Source organism: Dendrobates tinctorius, unplaced genomic scaffold (genome assembly GCF_039654945.1).
Source record: "Dendrobates tinctorius isolate UK_male_01 unplaced genomic scaffold, ASM3965494v1 ptg000233l, whole genome shotgun sequence".
NCBI classification, from domain to species: domain Eukaryota; kingdom Metazoa; phylum Chordata; class Amphibia; order Anura; family Dendrobatidae; genus Dendrobates; species Dendrobates tinctorius.
Genome location: NW_027361900.1, coordinates 3,714,002 through 3,739,317, shown reverse-complemented (window position 1 = coordinate 3,739,317; position 25,316 = coordinate 3,714,002). Strand labels below are relative to the sequence as shown.

Here is a 25,316-nt window from a genome sequence, read left to right as displayed (position 1 = left end):
TATGTTGCCGGACCTAAAGGCTGACTACTCTGTGTTTGTGCTGCTGGGGATATGGAGCAATAAACCCAGGAGAACTTTTAAGGAAATTGAGTCTTCCTGTATGTTATAGCGCTGTCAAGCGGGCATTCCCCAATGCACTCAGTGAGCTCTGCCTTACTATATATATATATATATATATATACTGCTCAAAAAATTAAAGGGAACACTTAAACAGCAAAATGTAACTCCAAGTCAGCCACACTTCTGTGAGATCAACACTGATTGTATTTCAATTTCTCCTGCTGTTGTGTCAATGGAATAAACAACAGTTAGAAATGATAGGAAAGTCACTGACATCCATGTGTCTGCTCAGAAAGAGTGTCCAGGGTTCCCTTGATTTTTTTGAGCAGTGTATATATATATATATAATATATATATCATTGACACACATATATATACATATACATATATTTATATTTCATAGAGATATAGATAGCAGAATAGGTGAAAAATCAATTATCGGCATCTGTAAAAATATTACAGAACCCGACAGGACATGAGACTTGGTTTACATACAGTAAATCATTGCAGAAGAATTAGATTTATATATGTCCCTCACTAATAATGTTAGTAGTGTGTGTGTAAAATTTTGGAGCTGTAGGTGTTAAATTAGAGGATTAATTCACGGAAAAAACTGGCGTGGGGTCCTGCACAATTTTCATTGCCAGAGAGGGCAAGCCAGCGACTGAGGGCAGAAATAAATAGCCTAGAGAGGGACCATTGTTTTTGGGCCCCCTTGGCTTAAAAAAATCTGCCCCCAGCCACCCCAGAAAAGGCGCATCTGTAAGATGCGCCAATTCCGGCACTTACCCTCTCCCTTCCCATTGCCCTGTAGCGGGTGGCATATGGGGTAATAAGAGATTAATGTCACCTTGCTATTGTAAGGGGACATTAAACCTGGTTAATAATAGAGAGACGTCAATAAGACATGTATCCATTATTAATCCACTAGTCTAGTTTTACATTGTGGGTCTGGAGGAGAGAGAGAGATTTTTTGTGCGTGCAAGAAAGAAAAATGCTACTTTTGGCTAAAAAATGATCCTTGGAGCATGCTCAGTTTAAAAAACAAAATCCAGCGACGGATTCGCTGTCTGACTTTTCGACTGACACAAAAAACTTTCCTATGTCTGTTTTCTCCGACCGATGGACAAAGAATTTCTGACGGATCCGTCGAACGACGGATGAAACGGACAGCCATCCGTCGCTAATACAAGTCTATGAGAAAAAACTGGATCCGGTGGCATCAATTGCTGGATCCGTTTTTTTTAAAAAGCGACGGATTGTGACTGATGGCAAAAAAACTGATGTGTGAAAGAGACCTTATTAACCATTGGGTTACGCATTGGTCTTCTAGTTCAATGGTTTCTTTTCCAATAATCCTATGTTTTCAGTCCGATGCTGATCCATCAAGCTCACTAGTGGTGCACAGCTTTACACCACTATACCTGTGACTTCAGAAACTTACAGAACACCAGCTCACATCTCATATAGGAAACTACTGACACAACTAAATAACACCATTTATAAATTATTTATTTACTGGCAAGAACTTTCTCATTCATTTCACATTCATGTTTATTCATTCTTTTAGGTGACCTCACTTAATTCATAAGTACTTTTTAATATTATTAATGTGTGTAAATTTTTTTTTGTTTTTTCATGAACCATAATTTATCTTTGTGTGATGAACTTTCTCATGAACTTTGACATATTGTGCTTTGTTTGGCTTTTTTTTCCAAAAGACTGCATATAAAATGTTCCAAGCTTGACATGTTTATCCGCTATCAGGTTTCGTCCTGAGGAAGACGTCCTGCGTGACTGTGAAACGCGTTGACTTTGAAAAACCTATTAGAATAAATGTTTTTAAGGAAAATCTCCATCTCCGATCGTCTCCATCAGCAGCGCAGGTACAGACACGTTATACCCGGATCAGCTCTTCTGCTCGGTCTTTGGCCCCGGGTCCTGCAGCAGCTGATTTATGCATTGAGCATGGTATAAAGGCACCACTCCATCAGGTGAGTGTAATACTCCCCTACTTCCATTATATCTGGTTATCAGGTAAGACCCTATTTTTCGCTTGTTTGTTCCTCAGTATCTCGACTACAAGAAATCTCTGTAACACTTTCAGGTTACTTGGTTAAAACCAATGAAGGGACTGCTGGGACCGCAACGGGGTCCATCTGAGACCCCAGTGCAGAAGCCAAATGTCCTGAGAACTGGACCTGCTGGACCACAAATTGTCATTTCTCCAGGTTACTAAATAAAGAGTTGTCACGTAGAACCTGGAGAACCTGTCTGAGATGCTCAGCATGCTCCTCCAGAGGACGGGAGTAACTCACTATATCATCCAGGAAAATTACCATAAATCTACCAATCAGTGAGAAAAAATATAATTAATGACATTTTCACAGACTGCCGGAGCATTGGTTACCCCGAATGGCAGCATCAGGTTTTATATCTGCCCCTCAGGTGTATGGAATTCGGTCTTCCATTCGTCCCCCTGACGTACACTTATAAGGTTATATTCCCCTCTCACTGTAAGTTTGTAAAACCATTTAGCTCCAGATAATTGGATAATCAGGTCAGGTATAAGGGGTAAAGGATAGGGAAGGTGACCCATGACTCACAGGCCCAACCCTCCATCCTTCTACCAAACCCCCCACGGTGACCGGAGAGGAGCATGGCCGTGTATGAGCCTCAGCCGGACTCTGGAAGGGAGGAAATAAATGAGATTTGGGCATTTTAGCCCCTGGTTTGGAGTCGAAAGCACAATCATATGCCACCATATAGTAGACGGCCGGTAACTGGGGATAATTCCCTCCTGTGTGGGGTCTATTTCCCTCCAGAGAAATCACACGTTACATTCCACACATAACACTGTGTAGAAAAGGCGGCGCGGGGTAATTGTGCCAGTAGTGAGGGGCAAATAATGGCGGGAATGTCACTGACTGAGGAGAAGGCTCCATGGAGTGTCTTCACTCCGGAGATCATGTGACCCCTGACTCCTCCCCTCCTGTGACCTCATCACAGGTCCTGTGCACAGAGCAGCCATATATGTGGAGTGCGGCTCTGCAGGTGGAGGTATGTGGAGATTCCCCATTACTGAGCACATTAATACTAGAAATATATTGCACAGGGGATATCGCAGCCAATTCCCACAAGAAGAAACCTGGAAATGTCGGCTCATCTTCTTCTCATTCAGGTCTCTACAATATCGGATCCTCTCAGTGAAGATCTTCTACAGAAGAGAATTTTCCTGATTTACCCATCAAGGATGGATATGGACAGAGACAAGATGGCGGAGAGGATATTACACCTCACCCTAGAGATCCTCTTCCGTCTCACTGGAGAGGTGAGAGATTCTGATGACGTCACATTACATCATTCTTATCTATGGGAATAACAGATGGACAGAACTGGAGAGGTGAGGACTCTGGAAATGTCTGTAGTGAGATTTATTAATGTGTCTCTCCATAACCAGGATTACACAGTGGTGAAGAAGACCTCTAGTGATCGCTGTCAGGACCCTGTGTCTGAGGGATGGGGAAGACCCCTAAGCCCAATCACGGGACCTCCACCTCACCCTCTGATCCATGAAGACATCAATGACCAGAAGATCCTAGAACTCACCTACAAGATGATTGAGCTGCTGACTGGAGAGGTGACACTGCTGGGAATGCTGGGACATTATACAGTAACACTATGAAGGGATCGGGGGGATGACGGTATCATTGTATGTGTCAGGTTCCTATAAGGTGTCAGGATGTCGCTGTCTATTTCTCCATGGAGGAGTGGGAGTATTTAGAAGGACACAGAGATCTGTACAAGGACGTCATAATGGAGGTTCCCCAGCCCCTCACATCACCAGGTAATAGACAGGACTAAATACACACGGCCTATAATTATCTGTATGTAGAGAATGAATTCAGTCCCTGTATGTGTCTCCTCCAGATCTATCCAGTAAGAGGACAACACCAGAAAGATGTCCCCGTCCTCTTCTTCCACCACAGGCCTGTCACCAAGAAGATCCCAGTGCTCCTCAGGATCATCAGGTAGATGGAGAGAAGGTGTCAGGAGATCTCCCCTATGATGTGTAGACGGCTGTGAAGGTCTTGTGCTCAGTCTTGTTTTATCCACCAGTATTATATGTTTTATACTTGTGTAATGAGAACAGTGGAGATGGCAGGATTAGAGCTGATCATAGATGGGACTTCTCCATCTGTCTGTGACTTTTACAATATTTGTTTCAGGGTGAAGATCTGACCCATATTAATACTACAGAGACATATGTGAGGGGTGATGAGTGGTGTAAAGAGGAGATTCCCACATATGACTACCCAGGTGAGTAGTAACCACTGAATGCAGAGAAGTCACAGATTCTTCTCAGTCACCGGCTGTGGCTGCTTTATCGGTGGTGTAGTCCGGCCGTATTACCATGATCGCCATTTTGCCTCTAGACCACAACATTCTCCTCCACCCAAAACTGTTCAAGTGACTTTGGGCATTGAAAGCCCATTTCTATAGAACTTACAACCTGGAGGATCCACCTACCCCCTGGGATTAATAACAAGAATCCCATGTAAAATGCTAAAATGCCTATGGATGATACCAAAACAATTTGTTCACCCTTGGCACCAGTCACATCAGCTCCTATAAACATGGAAACACCGGAGAAAAAAGGGAGCAAAACGACGACTGCAAAAATATTAATAATTTTTATTAAACATCGTACAAAGAAGTGCACAAAATCATGATGAGGTGCCAATATAAAGCAGATGAACACATACCCGACCATCCCCTCATCCATCCAAGATGGAAATAATGTCCTCATATATGTATTTTAGACATCATGCCTATAAAGTGGAAGCCCAAAATATAATACCGCCCTACAAAAATCAATGGCCATATGGCCCAGATTACTCCAAGTAAATCCCCTGAGCAAAGCTCAAAAAGTAAGGAGGAGAGACATATAATGTCCTTAGGGTGCAATGAATCTGGACATAAACAAGGGCGACCACCAATGAAAGACAGAAATAAATGTCAGATCAAAATCTTACCAGAGGATGCAGGAGGAAGAGGGGAAGCGTCTGGCAGTGACCCCTGACGCGCGTTTCGCGGTGCAGAAAGGCCGCTTTATCAAGGAGATAGTAACCATATCTCCACAGGACCTTCATGTACCCTGTGACCGCGGTCACGTGACCGGGATCAACCAATCAGCACGGCCTCATCGGCGCATGCGCTCTGAGGTCGGCAAGCACCGCTACACAGAACATGCGTCATGCTGAACACAGGACACCGGTCAAAAGATCAAGGCGCCCGTGTACAACATAAAGACGCCCATCTGTCAGCAGCACAATTACCACCGCAGAGAGATGCACACAGCCGCCCATAATTGTATCCCATATATAGGGTAAATGGAAATCCCAAAAATCCATACCGGGAAGATGAATGATTTTTAAAGGGGTCATGGCCATACAAAAGAATCATCACATACATACATGGATATACATCACATATAGCCCAGGCGATAAAGAGTCTCATATATTAAATACATCAAATGCATAAAACGAATATATGGTCATGACACATACAACTATAAAGGCCACTAGATCCGATTCACATGTTTGATATAATATGCTCATAATTATATCCCATACATGGGAAGAACCCTAAGGTCCATGCAGACAATAATCCTAAGCGGGTCATGACCGTAAAAAAAGTCATCACATATATATAAATGTGCATCGTATATGACATAAACAGTGAAAAAATCTCACATACTAAGTACATAAAATACATAGAATACAATATATGGTCATGATTCCCCCAACTGTAGAGACTGCTGGATGCGGTTCACATAGATATGGTACAGGGTGAGGGTCCAAGGAGACATATGGTGTCCTCAAGGTCACTAAATATAAATTATTGACATACAAGAAAAGATTAGTGAAAATAAAGAGTAAAAATTAAAAACAATATAAAAACAACACACTGCCAGAAAAAAGGAGGGAGTGTGATATAGACCTGTGGAGGAAAAAGGACAGGAGGAATTCTCATTACCTATATATTATATGCCTATAAATATACCCATATCTCCATATGGAATATACTATAAAGAGAATAATGCAAATCATCCCATTGGGAATCCATTAACAAAAAAGAAAATAATATCCGGGACCAATTGATGCATAATTGTTAAATCTCCAAAGACTATAGGAATGGGGCCAAGCTCAAAACTTCATTGAGTCCATTAGGGGTCATGGTGTCCAGTTGAATGAACCACCTGAGTTCCATCTGTGATAAAAAATTTTTGTTGTCACCACCCCTAATCCCCATATGAAGCGCATCAATCCCTCTAGTTCTCTTCTCATCAGATGGGACAAGGGAATTCCAGACTAGACAGAGAATTTCCTGTGGAACTTCAAACGTGATTTACTATGCCACGTGCCCTTGCCCCAAAATATATGTGGGTCTGACAACAAGAGAACTCAGGATTCGAGTGCGCGAGCATGTGTGGGACATTGGCGCGGCCAAGACAGTGTCCGATATTGGGGATCTGAAAACCATTCCCCAACACTATAGATCATGTCATAATAGCGATGCGACCTTATTGAAGATTAGAGGGATTGATGCGCTTCATATGGTTTATGCGGCTTCATACTCTAATTACACCAGAGAGGTTTCACCACTAGTTACTCATTATTACTGATGGAGACTGTGGAGTTTGATCATTTCAGTAGTTCCTAATCAGGCCCCATTTTTAATATCTGACGTGTGTCACTTTATGTGGTGGTAAGTTTGGAATTCTTCACAAAGGATAATAGAAAACAAATGGATCTTACAAATTATTTTCCGGCTTCGCACTATACCCTACATACGGTTGTACACTACTGTCTGGGCACATGGCAGTGTTCAGAAGGGAAGGAGCGCCATTTAGCTATTTGAATGCAGATCTAGCTGGAATAGTTTGAAGACACAATGTATTGGGAGCACTGTTCATGGTCACCTGGCAGCTCAAAAGATGTCCACCATGAACATGCTTGGCTCTATCTTCTTTGCTTTCCATATCCCAAGGATTGCCTTGCTCATCGCCCTTTAACACCCTTACATGGAATATGGACTTACACTGGGACCCCTAGGCTTGGACCATGGTGTTACCTGCTATTCTGTGGTGTTAGATGGCAGGAAGAATAGTCAGGTAGCTGGGTCAGAACCAGAAGGCCAGAATCAGAAGACACAAGAGTAGTCAGTAAACGGGCCATGGTCACAGGAGGAAACAAATACACAAGCCGCAAGCTGAGCACAGAGGACTGAACCAGAGGAGAACAGCGCTGTGCCTGGCAGATTCCGGCCATGTGCTTTGCGCTTTAGTAGGGTGTGGTACTTTCCAATTGGCTGAAGTAGGGAGCAGATTACTCCTGCTGGACAGCAGGAACAGATCCCAGATGAGATTGGACACACCATATGCAGAAGCCCTAATATAACTAAATTACAGAAAACCAGAACAGTGGAAATCCCCATAAAGTGATTCCATGTTATAAATTAATTCACTGAGGGTTATAATCTATAGGAGGAGTGAATATTTTGACTCCACCGCCACTTTCAGGAAATTAACATGCAGTGGATGTTGGAGAGTGAAAATTACACATTAGCCATTTTATTATCCAGCACATAGTGCCCAGATTGTGCTCCAGGAGACACACACCGCAAATTAAGTGGGTTCTTCTCAGTATAATATTGCTAAATACAGGGATCCTAAATGTTGTTTGCGCACACTGCAAGACTCCGAAGTGAGAGCGGATTTTGCTGGATTGGTTTATGGAAACCTTGTTGCTTTTCAACAGCCTTTAAGCCACTAATAGTGTGGGAACCTCTGTTTTTCCATTGAGAGATGATAGACCTGAATGGGGACTTGTTTTTTGAGAGATGAGAATTAGTATTATTTTTGCCTACATAACATTGATTGGTTTCTTTATATTTGATATTTGGGAGGCAGAATGAACAAACAGTTGAACACCACACACTACTGGCTCATCCAACAAGGTTTCCTATTAGACTGTGAACTGTCATTGTCTTGGTAAATAATTAAAGTTTTTTACATAGCTTGCCATTTTTATGGACGGTATAAGTAGAAACGCTCAAAAATATAAAAAACTCAAGGATATTTTATTTAAAAAAGTTTTTTTATCTTAGCAGATGACTGTACCAGGAGATCAGAGGGACAGCTGACATCTTCAATTTTTAAATCTGATGATCTTGAGATCTTACAAGATACAACTGAAGTGATTGCTGTTACTCCAGATATATCATCTATTCAAAGCAAAGATCTGTCACCTGATCCTATGAAACAGGTCCCATCTTCTGATTCATTACTGACTACTAAGGAAAATCAAAGTCACAAAAGAGGCATTAAAAAACAAACTGCTCCTAAAGCAAAGAAGTCATTTTCATGTTCAGAATGTGGGAAATATTTTACATGGAAATCACATTTTGTTACTCACCAGAGAATTCACACAGGGGAGAAGCCTTTTTCCTGTTCAGAATGTGGGAAATATTTTGCACAGAAATCACATTTTGTTATCCACCAGAGAACTCACACAGGGGAGAAGCCTTTTTCCTGTTCAGAATGTGGGAAATGTTTTAATAATAAATCTGATTGTGTTAAGCACCAGAGAATCCACACAGGAGAGAAGCCTTTTTCCTGTTCAGAATGTGGGAAATGTTTTAATCTGAAATCGGTTCTTGATAGACACCAGAGAGCACACACAGGGGAGATGCCCTTTTCCTTTTCCTGTTCAGAATGTGGGAAATGTTTTGAACATAAATCAAATTTTGTTACCCACCAGAGAACTCACACAGGGGAGAAGCCTTTTTCCTGTTTAGAATGTGGGAAATGTTTTAACACTAAATCCGATTGTGTTAGTCACCAGAGAACTCACACAGGGGAGAAGCCTTTTTCCTGTTCAGAATGTGGGAAATGTTTTAACACTAAATCAGATTTTGTTAAGCACCAGAGAATCCACACAGGAGAGAAGCCTTTTTCATGTTTAGAATGTGGGAAATGTTTTGTACAGAAATCACATTTTCTTACCCACAAGAGAACTCACACAGGGGAGAAGCCTTTTTCATGTTCAGTATGTGGGAAATGTTTTATGAATAAATCAGATTGTGTTAAGCACCAGAGAACTCACACAGGGGAGAAGCCTTTTTCCTGTTCAGAATGTGGGAAATATTTTAACAATAAATCCAATTGTGTTAAGCACCAGAGAATGCACACAGGAGAGAAGCCTTTTTCATGTTCAGAATGTGGGAAATGTTTTGCACATAAATCACATTTTGTTACCCACCAAAGAACTCACACAGGGGAGAAGCCTTTTTCCTGTTCAGAATGTGGGAAATGTTTTAACCATAAATCCAATTGTGTTAAGCACCAGAGAATCCACACAGGGGAGAAGCCTTTTTTATGTTCATAATGTTATAATGTTGGAATAGCTTTAATCAAAATTGAATCTTCTTAAATGGGTTGTCTCTTGTCATTCCGCATGTTTGCTGACGAAAGGATAAAACTAAACCTTATTGCAAATGTAAAACTATACCCATAATTCACCCCCTGAAGGTTACTTGGAAAGTGACTAATAGAAAAAACATGTACCCCACATCTCAGTATATAGGGTGAGGTGGTGTTTACACAGAAACAGAAAACTAGCCACATATTGGCAGATCTCAAACACCAAATGATATACTTCGGAAGTTTATAAGCCCCTCCCGTGTCAAGAATAGATAGTATGAATTTGAATTTACCAAACGTTTGCAATGAAATAAAGAGTGAAAAATGTAAATGGGTCTAAATACTTTCCTTACCCACTATATCAGTAAAAATAGCTCATCTTTATTAGGTAAAGCATAAAAGAATTGCACCATTTTCCCATACCCGTCGCATCTCCATTTTTCATGATCTCGGGTTGGGTGAAGGCTTATTTTTTGTGTACCAAGCTGACGATTTTAATGGATACCATTTTGGTGCAGATACGATCTTTTGGTCATCCTTTATTGCATTTTAATGCAATGTTGCGGCGATCAAAAAAAGTAATTCTGGCGTTTTGACCTTTTTTCTCGTTACGCCATTTAGCGATCGGGTTAATTCTTTTTTTATATTGCTAGATTGGGCGATTCTGAACACGGCTATAACAAATATGTGTATGTTTGATTTTTTTATCGTTTTATTTTGAAAAGGGGGGTGATTTGAACTTTTATATTGTTTTTTATATTTTTTAAAAATTTTATTTTTACTTTTGGCATTGTGAAGACATGCAGCATTGTATCTTAAATAACTATACGACTATATTTTAGCAAATGAAGAATAATAGAATGTTATCTGTATGTTGGCTTTAAATTTAAGTGTTGATTTCTAGTTGGTCAAGAAAACAGACTTGTTTGTGTAAGCCGGTAATATTGACTTTTATTGTGCACTTATCCTTGATCACTACTGATGTTTGCTGATATGCTAATTATACATTGTGTTATGGAGCCAGTTTGTTGACTTCTAAAGCAGAGAGGGAAAAACTATGCAAATAGTTTAAATAATCAAGTAATGCTACTTGATCTCATCTCCATTCTTACCCTTTATGTAAATACTGAATGAGGGACACTTGTTAAGTGTAAAAAAGGGTTACATGCATCTGTATAAAGAGACTGAGAGAGAAACAGCCAGAGAGATTCTGCCAAGACATCTATACATCCAAAGGACAAGAGACAGGACAGCAGCCTCAACATCATCACAAGGGACATGGATATATCATTCTACAGGAAACAACCTAGGGGTTTTCAGCATCGGTTAGAAGAATACAGATCTGCTCCATTGACCGTCACTGAACCATGGATATGTTTGGAGAAGCCAGATTGTGATCTTTGGATCAACTGGCCTTGTACCTTGTATGGACTCAATGGACTGTCATCTTCCTACACTTGTCGTTACCTCCTCTCTGTGTGCATGCCACAGGTGGAATAGTCGACCCTGGAAGATGAAGCCAGGTTGTGATCCTCGGATCAACTGGTCTTGTATGGACTGTCATCTTCCTACGCTTGTTGTTACCTCCTCTCTGTGTGTGTGACACAGCTGGGGTAGTGACCCTGGAAGATCTGTAGTCACAGCAGCTATTATCCCAGCAGGTCAGCGGAAGGGTGAGACTCTGTAATGTGCCCCATCTTGGGAACTTGCTGGGACTGTTCCATGTGTTATCTGCCTGTTTTGTGGTACAATAAAGCATTGCCACACTGTTTTACCCTCAGCCTGTGTTGTCTGAGTAGCGTTTTGCCCATGTGTATTGTAAGGGTTCCAATGGATTGTGATGAATAAGAAAATGCTCACACAAGAATCGAATTTACTAAATTGATTTACTATATAAAGAGATAAGATCAAATAATACACAGTATAAAACTATAAATACATATGCATTAATCAGAAACAAGCATTATTCATACGTTACATTATTCAGATAGATGTCGACCAGTCATCCTCCAGGAGGTCTCTGGGTCTCTGTTGCAGGGAAACATGGGGATTATTATGCCCTCATCACTTTGGGGTGACTTCACTACTTTCCCTGGTTAGCAAAAGAACAGACTCTAAAGAGCAATCTGTCCCTGCCCTTCATGACATTAACCCCTCGTTTCTCCAAAGCAATGGGTGAGGGAAGTGCAGGTGTCCATGGCTGAGCATAAGAGTACTTTTAATCTTCTATTGCTGCAGCTGTTCAGGGCCTCACTTTATATGCCATTTGCATCAGCTGGCAGTCATGAGGATTCACCCTGGTTGACGGTTCAGCATCATCTGGGCTCAGTCTCAGCGCTCATTTGGACATCTTCAGTCTACACACAAGACACAGCCTGCACTGAGGGAAAGTGAAGTTCACAATCATACTTGAAAGTTCCAAAGTCTTGGCAGAGCTAACTCAGTCCAAAGCAACAGTCCAAAATAGCTCAGTCCTGGTGGCTTGTTTTCCACCCCTTGATCAAATTAATCAAACAAAATTACTGTAGGTTTGTTGGTCCAAATTGTGCCCAGAATGACCTTTGAAATTTTCTACTGTAGCAAATATTTCTACTCTAGATAATAATACTACATAAAATATATATCATGTGTATGGACTTATACACTGATCAAACACATCAGATTCATGTCAATCACATTTGCATAATAACGATGATCATAATTACCAGTACAATCGTGTTCATGGAGATCACAAAATAATGTTACTACTAATCACAATCAGTACAATTACATGTTAAGGAAAACAGAACCCACACCAATTTGCTATTAACCCAATCCAAGCAAATTATTATTTTTACATAATATACACATTACATATACACACACTCTGGCTTCACCTATTGCACTCATTCAGTAAGCAGGAGAGATTCTCCTTTACATATAGACAAACACACACTTTGGGTGCCCACACATTTGCATTGCATGACTCAGGTGTAGGTGAACAAAGCTATATCAAGACATTAACAAACTAGCATTCATTGAAATCATTTAACATATATATTCTTCAAAACCCAATTTGCACGGGAGCTCCCAAAAAATAAAAAATGTTAAAACTCAAAAATAAGTCATAAAATATAATCTTATATTAGATGGACTCCTTTTTCACTACTGCAGGAATGAACAATTTACTGTGCACTGTATTTACATGTTAATTAAATGGCCAAGGTTTCTTCTTTCACTCCTGCAAACAAACGAAAGGTTAATTACACCCCCCAATCCAACATGTAGTGGACTGAAAAGAGAAAAAACAATTCCTTTAAAAACCAAGAATGCTAAACACAGTACAATTAAAATTCAGAAAATGAGCTCTTAAAATAAAAAATATACCAAATAAAAAGTAAAAATAAAAACACCACGTGGGTTTTTTCTTTGGCTGTGAACCAATTTTAATCAAGGGATATCCATGACAAATACACAAAGCACATACAGTGACAAAGACAAACACTTAGTACAAATAAGTCATCTATTTATCTTGTCAACCCCCAGTATATTATCAGTCATCTAACTTTAGGTCAGTCTTACATTCATTGTCTGTACTGTCACTCCCTCTTTGCCTTGTATGTTCCTCTCACAATGGCTCCCACATACAGAATCATCTTATATCTGCTGTGGTCTTTTGCCATTTAAAACATCAAGGTCTATTACAAACCCTCAGGTGAGGAATGCACATTTATGCATCACCAAGACCAAACCCAATTCATCATATATCAGCCAGCGCATACGTCACAGTATGCTCACAGGAGTATTTCTCTTCATATATCAGCCAGCGCATACGTCACAGTATGCTCACAGGAGTATTTCTCTTCATATATCAGCCAGCGCATACGTCACAGTATGCTCACAGGAGTATTTCTCTTCATATATCAGACAGCGCATACGTCACAGTATGCTCACAGGAGTATTTCTCTTCATATATCAGCCAGCGCATACGTCACAGTACGCTCACAGGAGTATTTCTCTTCATATATCAGCCAGCGCATACGTCACAGTATGCTCACAGGAGAATTTATCATCATATATCAGCCAGTGCATACATCACAGTATGCTCACAGGAGTATTTATCATCATATATCAGCCAGCGCATACGTCACAGTATGCTCACAGGAGTATTTCTCTTCATATATCAGCCAGCGCATACGTCACAGTATGCTCACAGGAGTATTTCTCTTCATATATCAGCCAGCGCATACGTCACAGTATGCTCACAGGAGAATTTATCATCATATATCAGCCAGTGCATACATCACAGTATGCTCACAGGAGTATTTATCATCATATATCAGCCAGCGCATACGTCACAGTATGCTCACAGGAGTATTTCTCTTCATATATCAGCCAGCGCATACGTCACAGTATGCTCACAGGAGTATTTCTCTTCATATATCAGCCAGCGCATACGTCACAGTATGCTCACAGGAGAATTTATCATCATATATCAGCCAGTGCATACATCACAGTATGCTCACAGGAGTATTTATCATCATATATCAGCCAGCGCATACGTCACAGTATGCTCACAGGAGTATTTCTCTTCATATATCAGCCAGCGCATACGTCACAGTATGCTCACAGGAGAATTTATCATCATATATCAGCCAGCGCATACGTCACAGTATGCTCACAGGAGTATTTCTCTTCATATATCAGCCAGCGCATACGTCACAGTATGCTCACAGGAGAATTTATCATCATATATCAGCCAGCGCATACGTCACAGTATGCTCACAGGAGAATTTATCATCATATATCAGACAGCGCATACGTCACAGTATGCTCACAGGAGTATTTCTCTTCATATATCAGCCAGCGCATACGTCACAGTATGCTCACAGGAGTATTTCTCTTCATATATCAGCCAGCGCATACGTCACAGTATGCTCACAGGAGAATTTATCATCATATATCAGCCAGCGCATACGTCACAGTATGCTCACAGGAGTGTTTCTCTTCATATATCAGCCAGCGCATACGTCACAGTATGCTCACAGGAGTATTTCTCTTCATATATCAGCCAGCGCATACGTCACAGTATGCTCACAGGAGTATTTCTCTTCATATATCAGCCAGTGCATACGTCACAGTATGCTCACAGGAGTATTTCTCTTCATATATCAGACAGCGCATACGTCACAGTATGCTCACAGGAGTATTTATCATCATATATCAGCCAGCGCATACATCACAGTATGCTCACAGGAGTATTTCTCTTCATATATCAGCCAGCGCATACGTCACAGTATGCTCACAGGAGTATTTCTCTTCATATATCAGCCAGCGCATACGTCACAGTATGGTCACAGGAGTATTTCTCTTCATATATCAGCCAGCGCATACTTCACAGTATGCTCACAGGATTATTTCTCTTCATATATCAGACAGCGCATACATCACAGTATGCTCACAGGAGTATTTCTCTTCATATATCAGCCAGCGCATACGTCACAGTATGCTCACAGGAGTATTTCTCTTCATATATCAGCCAGCGCATACATCACAGTATGCTCACAGGAGTATTTCTCTTCATATATCAGCCAGCGCATACGTCACAGTATGCTCACAGGAGTATTTATCATCATATATCAGCCAGCGCATACTTCACAGTATGCTCACAGGAGTATTTCTCTTCATATATCAGCCAGCGCATATTTCACAGTATGCTCACAGGAGTATTTCTCTTCATATATCAGCCAGCGCATACGTCACAGTATGCTCACAGGAGTATTTCTCTAAGAAACTCTAGAATGAAAACAACATCATTAGACATCAAAACATGGCAAAACTGTTCAAACAATAATTTTCAGAGATGTTCCACAACTTTTATAATTAGTCCATGAGGGAATCTTGGCAGGGGGTGTAGTATGCCATGGTATTGGAAGAGTGCAAGGGGCGGTTACAGTGGGGGCTTTGCATGCCTCCATCAGGTGTCCCACCTCTACCTTTCCAACCCCCTATCTCATTTGTCGCCACCCTCTTGGGTCTGGCGAGTTGCAATTTACCTTTTCTCCTCAGATCGTGCCATCTCCTCAGCAGGTCACTTGTAGAGATCCCATCTATCTCCTGGAATGGAACTCCACTAGCTATCAGGTCACAACTCTGTCTTGCTCTTTCTAATTTGGGCATCATCCTCTTTTCTCCTTTCTTGATCTACTCTCTTTACTGTACTATTTTTTGATACTTTTGCTCTCTCTAGAGCAGATAGCTGGGAGATTAAATTGCATGCTGTGTAGACAGTAGTGGAATTTCCCATAAGTGCACTGAACATAGTGAATAATGGGGCTTTGTGTGACGCTGGGGCACCTTCTATGCACTTATTCTTCATCAATACCGTCAATATTGCAGCATCTGGTCCCTTCCAATCCTCAACAACAGCAAAGTGATCATTCAGATCAGGCAAAGGATTGCGAGTTATACCTCCTATGCCTGCGATTTCTCTCAATCTCTGAACTCCATCTGCAAGAGTCTCCCATCGTGTCTGTGGTATTAATTCCATGGGAGAGTCATACACTTGTGCCACAGAATCCCTCACCAAATGCAACAAAGAGAAAGTCTCTGTAGTGTCCCTTGCACGTCTCATTTTTAGACGTACCATAGGATCAGTACAAATACTACAAAGTCCTATTGCCTCAAGACGGTTCAAGATTACAGTATCGGCTCCCTGATCCCATAATCTGAGAATCCATGCTAACAGAGGTTCTCCTGCTTGCTGCCTGTACCTGGTAGCTAATTCTGTTAATTCTCCGGCTGTATAATTCCTAGTTTCCTCGGTCATTGAAGCTTCTGCTCCTGTAGCTGCGTTTCCTGCATCCATCCTATCTCCACTACGCTGTGTGACTTCTCTCCTAGTTTTAGTAGTCACAATCGGTCTGGCTTGCTTTTCTTCCTCATCTGTCTCACTGTTACAGAAATCACATTCTAGCAAATCTGACCATTTCTCACGTGCAATCATGGTGCTAATCTGTGCAGTACAAATATCTGACACTGGCCGCTGTCTCCTCCTGCGCCTATTCTTATTCACATTTTTCATTACATAAGCTTCAAAATTCCTTTGCATATTGTCATGCTGTTTCATTTGGTCTCTCAAGGCTGATTGCAAGCTAATCCTTTGCTCTATAGCTGTATGCAGCTCTAAACGCAAATCATCTATCTCCTCCTGTAAGCTTTGAGACACTTGCACAAAAATCCATCCAACAGCTGCTGCAGCTTTCTGCTCTTTTGCATCATACCTTGGAGATCAAATTTTGCAGCCACATCCTGAGGATTTGATAACCGCTGTCCCTCCATATACTTGTTACATTCCTGTGCCATTGGGGTCCACTTTCCTGGTAACACCCATTCTGGCAAAAATCTGACACTACTCTCAACGGCTTTCCTACTCTTAACAAACTTATTCAATTTTGCAAACATTTTTATTCAAAACAATCCCACTTCTGACACCAATTTGTATTGTAAGGGTTCCAATGGATTGTGATGAATAAGAAAATGCTCACACAAGAATTGAATTTACTAAATTGATTTACTATATAAAGTGATAAGATCAAATAATAAACAATATAAATCTATAAATACGTATGCATTAATCAGAAACAGGCATTATTCATACATTACATTATTCAGATAGTCTCATCTCAGTCCTCTCTGGTCTGTCACATCTCTTTCTCTCTCTCCCTCTGCTAATCAGTACCCTCCTTTTCTATGTAAAAACTTCTCTAAAGCCTTTGATGTCCCAAAGTAAGTGTGAGACTTAAACAGTATCTATCCTTGGATGCCAGTGAGATGACCCCCTGAGGCCAAATAGATGAGATTTCACCAGTTGACAATCCATGGGCAAAGTTAACACACCCAATCTAATTATGGCAATGAAGGTCCTTTGTTGGTAGATAAGTGTAAGCCAGTTATTTGTTCTGCTTGGACAATTTGACCATGTGGTTGAAACAAATTTCAATGACCTTCTAGGAAGGTTCAAAGAGCTGAATATAGTATAACTGATTGAAACTATATTAATAGTTGGTATTAATTAATTGGAGTGTTGAAACCATTAAAAATAAATCATAGTATACACCCACCCATAAAAAATACCACTAAAGGACCTACATAGGAATATCAATGAACAAAATTATTACAAAAAGGAGGCAAATCCCAAGCTTTCATTGAGGCCTAATGGACTCATGGTACCTAAACGATAGATCCATTGACTTTCTTTTTGGGCCAAAATCCTACTTAGATCCCCACCTCTGATGTCCAAGGTGAGTAAATCGATTCCCTTGACTACCAAACCACTAGCATTACATTGATGATAGCGTCTAAAACGTCTGGGCAAGGTTTTGAGACTAGAATCATCTTCAACATTAGCTGCCTTTTCATTGTCTCTCACATGTTCCCGTACTCTTTTTTTAAGTTCACGTGTGGTAAGACCAACATATATCCTACCACATGGACATTGTGCATAATAAATGACACCGTGTGATGAACAGGTAATGTGTTTCCTAATCTCAAAAGCTCTGGCTCCATCCTGGCTAGAGAAGGAGTTACTTCTAGTCATATTCAAACATCCCTTACACACACCACATGGAAAGAAACCTGGTTTACCTGAGTTTTTAATCATTTTCTTCTTATAGTCACTAGATATATAGTGACTGTGCACTAAGATATCTGTCAGGTTTCTGGATCTTTTAGCTACAAAAGCCGGAGCCGAAGGGAGTAATTTCTTCAAGATAGGATCAGCGAGAAGTGTATGCCAATGCTTCCGTACAATATCTGTCAAATGTTTCCATTGATTATGAAACGTTGATATAAAACGCACAGTACTTGTATTGACAGATTCTTCTTGTTTTTTAGACGGCCCATAAAGCAATTGATCTCTATTAACCTTGGAAGCGCTTAAGTATCCCTGTTTGATAGATTTATTGCTATAACCTCTTTCAGAAAATCTCCTAGACAAATCCACTGCTTGTTTCTCAAAAGTCTGGTTATCCGAACAAATCCTTTTAATTCAAAGAAACTGACCTATGGGTATCCCTTTTATCATAGATCTTGCATGAGATGATTGCGCCAAAAGAAAAGTATTGGTTGCCGTAGGTTTGCGAAAAACATCCGTGTTCAGATGACCATCAGGGGAGGCCGAAATGAGAATATCCAGGAATTCCAAACTTCTTCCATATTTGAACGTAAGTTTCACATTAATGTCATTTTTATTAAGCCTGTCAAAAAGAGCACATAGATCATCACCGGAGCCTTCCCATATAAACAAAATATCATCAATGTACCTCATCCAGTTATGGACATGGTCCACATCCTGGATGAGGTCACCCTGAAAAATACTCCGCTCCCAGGCCCCTAAAAACAGATTAGCGTAAGCCGGGGCACAGGAAGCACCCATGGCGGTGCCCTGTAATTGCAAAAAAGTTCCTCCATTAAAAGTGAAAACATTATGATTCAAAAGAAATTCCAATAAAGTCAAAATCAAATCGGCCATGAGACAATCAATGTTACTGGAGTCTAAAAATAACTTGACCGCTGCCAATCCATCCTGATGTTTAATGGACGTATATAGGGACTCCACATCTGCCATTACCAACAGCATATTGTCATCTAATTGAATCTGATCAATTCTTTGTAATGCAGATGTGGTGTCCCTAATAAAAGATGGTAATTCTGCAGCCAGCGGTTTTAGAAAAAAATCTACAATGTCAGAAATAATTTCACACAAGCTAGAGTTACCTGCCACTATAGGACGTCCCGGTGGATCAAGTGAATCCTTGTGCAATTTGAGGATGAGATAAAGGGTAGCTAATTTAGGGTGTAAATTCCGTATATTATCCAAAAGTTTCTTAGAAATGATACCCTGTGAGAAGGCCTCCTCGAGAATAGTGACTAATTTAGCCTGAAATGAAGACAATGGATTATAAGTTAACTTACGGTAACATCTTGTATCATTAAGAAGTGAGTTAGCCTGTTTCTCATATAGATCAACTGGCCAGATGACTAAATTGCCGCCTTTATCTGCCGCTTTAAAAACAACGTCATCCCACTCTTTTAATTCCTCCAGAGCCAACATATCTTTCCTGGTAAGATTGGATTTCCCTTGCTTTGATTTACACAAGGTTTCAATATCATTGGTTACTAGTTGTGTAAAAATACCAATAGCTGGACAGATCCCCAAAGCTGGAAACTTTTTTGATTTGTCAAATAAGCGACTAGGTATCATACTTACTTGTTTACTGGAATTTTCTTCTTCAAGAGATTCAAGGACCTCCAAAGCTTCAACTTCCTCCTTAGTAGTAAAAATATCATTACTTTGATTTTTGAAATGTAGTTTTTTCAATATCAATTTTCTTGAGAACAAATGTGTGTCCTTTACCGCTGAAAATGAATCAATGTTTGAAGATGGTGAGAACGTTAACCCTTTCTCCAATACATTCAATTGAACTGGAGATAACTCATGATTGGATAAGTTAACTACCTTAAAATGATCTTTCCCTCTCCGTCCACGTTGAGGTCTGTTAAACATATCAGGAAATGTTCTCTTCTGATTATTGCTTCTCTCTCCTATATTCACCATCACTAAGTGAAACATTACTCTTTGCAGCGGAGGCAGATGTTTCTGAAGGCTCCCGTGATCTATGTCTTTGAGGCAAACGTTTTTTCTGTTGCCATCTATAAACCTTATCGGTATGAAAATCAATCGAATCCCGTTGAAATTTCTTTCATTTATTGAGGCTCACCTCCTCATCCCATTTAGCAGAATCCTCCTCAAGTTCCTTTAACCATTTCTCAAAATTCTCCTTAGAGATATCTTTTTGTAAACTTCTCTGTATAGTCTCCAATTCTTCATCGATTTCTTGTAATGAGACAGTATTTTTATGCACCAAAATTTGGATGAACTGTAGCGATGGTGAATATAGGAGAGATTTTTCATTAAGAAGCAATAATCAGAAGAGAAAATTTCCTGATATGTTTAACAGACCTCAACGTGGACGGAGAGGGAAAGATCATTTTAAGGTAGTTAACTTATCCAATCATGTGTGATGATCTATGTGCTCTTTTTGACAGGCTTAATAAAAATGACATTAATGTGAAACTTACGTTCAAATATGGAAGAAGTTTGGAATTGCTGGATATTCTCATTTCGGCCTCCCCTGATGGTCATCTGAACACGGATGTTTTTCGCAAACCTACGGCAACCAATACTTTTCTTTTGGCGCAATCATCTCATCCAAGATCTATGATAAAAGGGATACCCATAGGTCAGTTTCTTTGAATTAAAAGGATTTGTTCGGATAACCAGACTTTTGAGAAACAAGCAGTGGATTTGTCTAGGAGATTTTCTGAAAGAGGTTATAGCAATAAATCTATCAAACGGGGATACTTAAGAGCTTCCAAGGTTAATAGAGATCAATTGCTTTATGGGCCGTCTAAAAAACAAGAAGAATCTGTCAATACAAGTACTGTGCGTTTTATATCAACGTTTCATAATCAATGGAAACATTTGACAGATATTGTACGGAAGCATTGGCATACACTTCTCGCTGATCCTATCTTGAAGAAATTACTCCCTTCGGCTCCGGCTTTTGTAGCTAAAAGATCCAGAAACCTGACAGATATCTTAGTGCACAGTCACTATATATCTAGTGACTATAAGAAGAAAATGATTAAAAACTCAGGTAAACCAGGTTTCTTTCCATGTGGTGTGTGTAAGGGATGTTTGAATATGACTAGAAGTAACTCCTTCTCTAGTCAGGATGGAGCCAGAGCTTTTGAGATTAGGAAACACATTACCTGTTCATCACACGGTGTCATTTATTATGCACAATGTCCATGTGGTAGGATATATGTTGGTCTTACCACACGTGAACTTAAAAAAAGAGTACGGGAACATGTGAGAGACATTGAGAAGGCGGCTAATGCTGAAGATGATTCTAGTCTCAAAACCTTGCCCAGACGTTTTAGGTGCTATCATCAATGTAATGCTAGTGGTTTGGTAGTCAAGGGAATCGATTTACTCACCCTGGACATCAGAGGTGGGGATCTAAGTAGGATTTTGGCCCAAAAAGAAAGTCAATGGATCTATGGTTTAGGTACCATGAGTCCATTAGGCCTCAATGAACGCTTGGGATTTGCCTCCTTTTTGTGATAATTTTGTTCATTGATATTCCTATGTAGGTCCTTTAGTGGTAGTTTTTATGGGTGGGTTTGTGTTTTAATGTTTTATTCATTAACTTTGTTTGTTTTATTTAGATTATGTCGCTTCCATCATTTCATATCCTTGGTAATCCTGTCCTGTATACTTCCTTACTTTCATCTGGAGAGCTGTTGGGATATTTCTCTAGGACTAATAGATATATCTTCATTCAAGATACCTCTCAATGCGTCTCTTATGTTTGTAGTTGAATATGCTGTTATATTTCTGTAAGGTCGCATGGAATGGCTATTCTATTCATTGTTATGTATCCTGATGGATCTTTTTGCAATGATACATATTTATTTCCTTTTTTGTTGTTATATCTTGAGAAATTTGTATAGATATATACTGTACTCTGCTATATTGAGGGAACTGTGCAGATATACACTGGTTTTTTGTGATTGTAGTTAGGATCTGAGCATGCTTAGATAACAGTGGTGTATTATTAAATAGGATTAATTGGGATAATCTTCACTATATAACATATATATTCAGATCTTTATGATTGTAGTTAGGATTTGAGCATGCTTAGATAACAGAGATGTACTGTTAGATAAGATTAACCCTACGATGCATGACATTCGGAATCTTCACTCTTACATATCCCGGGCCTTTTAGGCCCGTTTGCAACTTATATGGAAGGAATTGACCAAAAAAAAAATAAGAAAGCATTTTTTTAGTTTATTTCAAAATTGTAAAGTCAGATATGACAAATGCACACAATTATAAGTGTTATAAAGAGAAATAACATGTAAATTGAAGTAAACAAAACCTGCAACTAGTTTTCGTTTCTAACTTTTCCTTTACTTTTCAATTTTATTACTCTCCATCACAATTTTCGCATGTTATCTTCTCTAAAGAATGTTCTTTACAAACATTTTCTCCACAAATGGTGCAGTACCGCTCGGTTTTCCTGTCTTTTTCTGATGGACAAATAAAGCAACGCTTTCGTTTTCTTTCTTCTCGATGTTGAATTCTTGGAAAACTTACACCACAACGTTTCATAGCTTCAATCGTTTAATCATAGAATCATAGAATCATAGAATGGTAGAGTTGGAAGGGACCTCCTGGGCCATCTGGTCCAACCCCCTGCTCAAAGCAGGATTCGCTAAATCATCCCAGTTAGATGTCTGTCCAGCCTCTGTTTGAAGACTTCCATTGAAGGAGAACTCACCGCTTCTCGTGGCAGCTTGTTCCACTCATTGATCACTCTAACTGTCAAAAAGTTTTTTCTAATATCTAATCTGTGTCTCCTCCCATTCAGTTTCATCCCATTGCTTCTAGTCTTTCCTTGTGCAAATGAGAATAAAGTTGATCCTTCTACAATGTGACAGCCCTTTAGATATTTGTAGACAGCTATTAAGTCTCCTCTCAGTCTTCTCTTTTGCAAACTAAACATTCCCAAATCCTGCAACCTTTCCTCATAAGACAGGGTTTGCAGACCGGTCACCATTCTGGTCGCTCTTTTCTGAACTTGCTCCAGTTTGTTGATGTCTTTTTTAAAATGTGGTGCCCAAAATTGGACACAATATTCCAGATGAGGTCTGACCAAAGAGGAGTAGAGGGAAATAATTACTTCACGTGATCTAGACTGTATGCTTCTGTTAATACATCCTAGAATTGCATTTGCCTTTTTTGCTGCTGCATCACACTGTTGACTCATATTCAGTCTGTGATCTATTAGTATACCCAAGTCTTTTTCACATGTGCTGTCACTTAGCCCTATTCCTCCCATTCTATATATGCTTTTTTCATTTTTATTGCCCAGATGTAGTACTTTGCATTTCTCCCTGTTAAAAACCATTCTGTTAGTTGCTGCCCACTTCTCCAGTTTATTTAAATCTTTATGAATCCTCTCTCTCTCTTCTCTAGTATTAGCTATCCCTCCTAGCTTTGTGTCATCAGCAAATTTAATCAGTTTACCCTCAATTCCTTCATCTAAATCGTTGATAAAGATGTTGAACAATACAGGGCCCAGGACAGAGCCCTGTGGTACCCCACTTGAGACATTCTTCCAACTGGATGTGCAGCCATTTACGACCACTCTTTGGGTCCGATCACTAAGCCAGTTATGAATCCACCTAACAGTTGCCTTGTCCATTCCATACTTAGTCATTTTTTCAATAAGGATTGTATGAGAGACTTTGTCAAATGCTTTGCTGAAGTCAAGATATACTATATCTACAGCATTTCCTTGATCCACCCAATCAGTAATACCGTCATAGAAGGAAATTAAATTAGTCTGACATGACTTATTAGTCAGCATGGGTTTGTAACTAATAAGTCATGTCAGACTAATTTAATTTCCTTCTATGACGGTATTACTTTGCTTTGGCATGAACTGTGTGTCCCTTCGCTGCATCATGTGTGGCATTATAAGTTCATGGCAAAGGTCCTTCAAGAATAGGCGCCTCTTGTCACTCCTCTTAGCATGAAAATCGGGATGAATTTTACAATAAAGAATGTAGGCATTCAGGGCTGATACATCAAGCATATTTGCAAACAAGATTACAGGCCAACGTTGTGTTTGCCTTTTGCATGTGTATTCCCCAATCATTTCATCCATCTTGTCCACACCTCCCTTAGTTTTATTATAGTACATGATGATTTCAGGTTTTTTTTTCCGGGTATTGATGTCAACAATGGCATCATGATGCATTGTACTGAGTAATGTAACGGATTTGTCCTTCTTAGCTTTGTAAGAGACCATTGTTGATTTGTCGCCAAACCCAAATACACTGTCATAAAGTTCTCTCTGTGGACTGTGCTTCATCACCGGTTGAATATCTCGTCGATTTGGCCTCATAGTACCAAGCACTGTAAGTTTTTTTGCAAGCAAAAAATTGCCAAGTTCTACACTTGTGAAGTAATTGTCCATTGTTATGTTTCTACCAGAATTGTAAATGGGTAGTGCAAGTTTTTTACAATGTGGGCACCAAGGTCTCTGTGCACTGGTGCGCCAAGTTCTTTTCCACAGTAGATAAGTCCATTTATCCCATAATAAGTGGCAGAGTCACACATCCAGAATATTTTCAGTCCATACTTGGCTGGTTTACTAGGCATATATTGAATGAACTTACAACGTCCTCTGAAGGCTACAAGTTACTCATCCACAGTTACATTTTCACCAGGATTGTAGAGCTTGGTACAATTCCCGATAAAAATATTCCAAATGTAACTAATAGGCGCTAGTTGATCCGTTTCCAACCTCGTAGGACGACTTCGCTTATCATCAAATCGAAGCACTCTCCGAATATCCGAATATCTATTCACCGACATCGTTGCTTTATAGTAAGGATCAGAATGTCGGTCCAGAAATAATTCTCTGATAGGTACAGCATATGCTTTTTGACACCCTGCCAGAAGTGTTAGTCCAATATAAGCATAAAGCTCATCTCGTGAGATATCTTTCCAAGTTTTTTTCTTTCCAGAAGCAATACGTCTTCCTTCAGAGTTTGCGCATAGTTGGCTGTGTGAAAGGACCTTTAGTCTGAAAACATAAATGTCATGCAGAAGGCATGACAATATCATAAACTAAAAGGCCTGTGTCAT

General features: G+C 39.9%; 1 protein-coding gene across 1 annotated transcript in view; it reads left to right on the top strand.

The window, feature by feature from the left end:
• LOC141060272 (uncharacterized) overlaps positions 1-10,269 on the top strand; it is a 28,166-nt gene extending 17,897 nt beyond the window's left edge. Inside the window, exon 4 of the mRNA XM_073556493.1 lies at positions 8,236-10,269. Coding sequence (XP_073412594.1) covers positions 8,236-9,512 — 1,277 coding nt within the window. The 3' untranslated portion in view covers positions 9,513-10,269. The remainder of the gene's footprint in view (positions 1-8,235) is intronic.
• Positions 10,270-25,316: the final 15,047 nt, after the last annotated feature.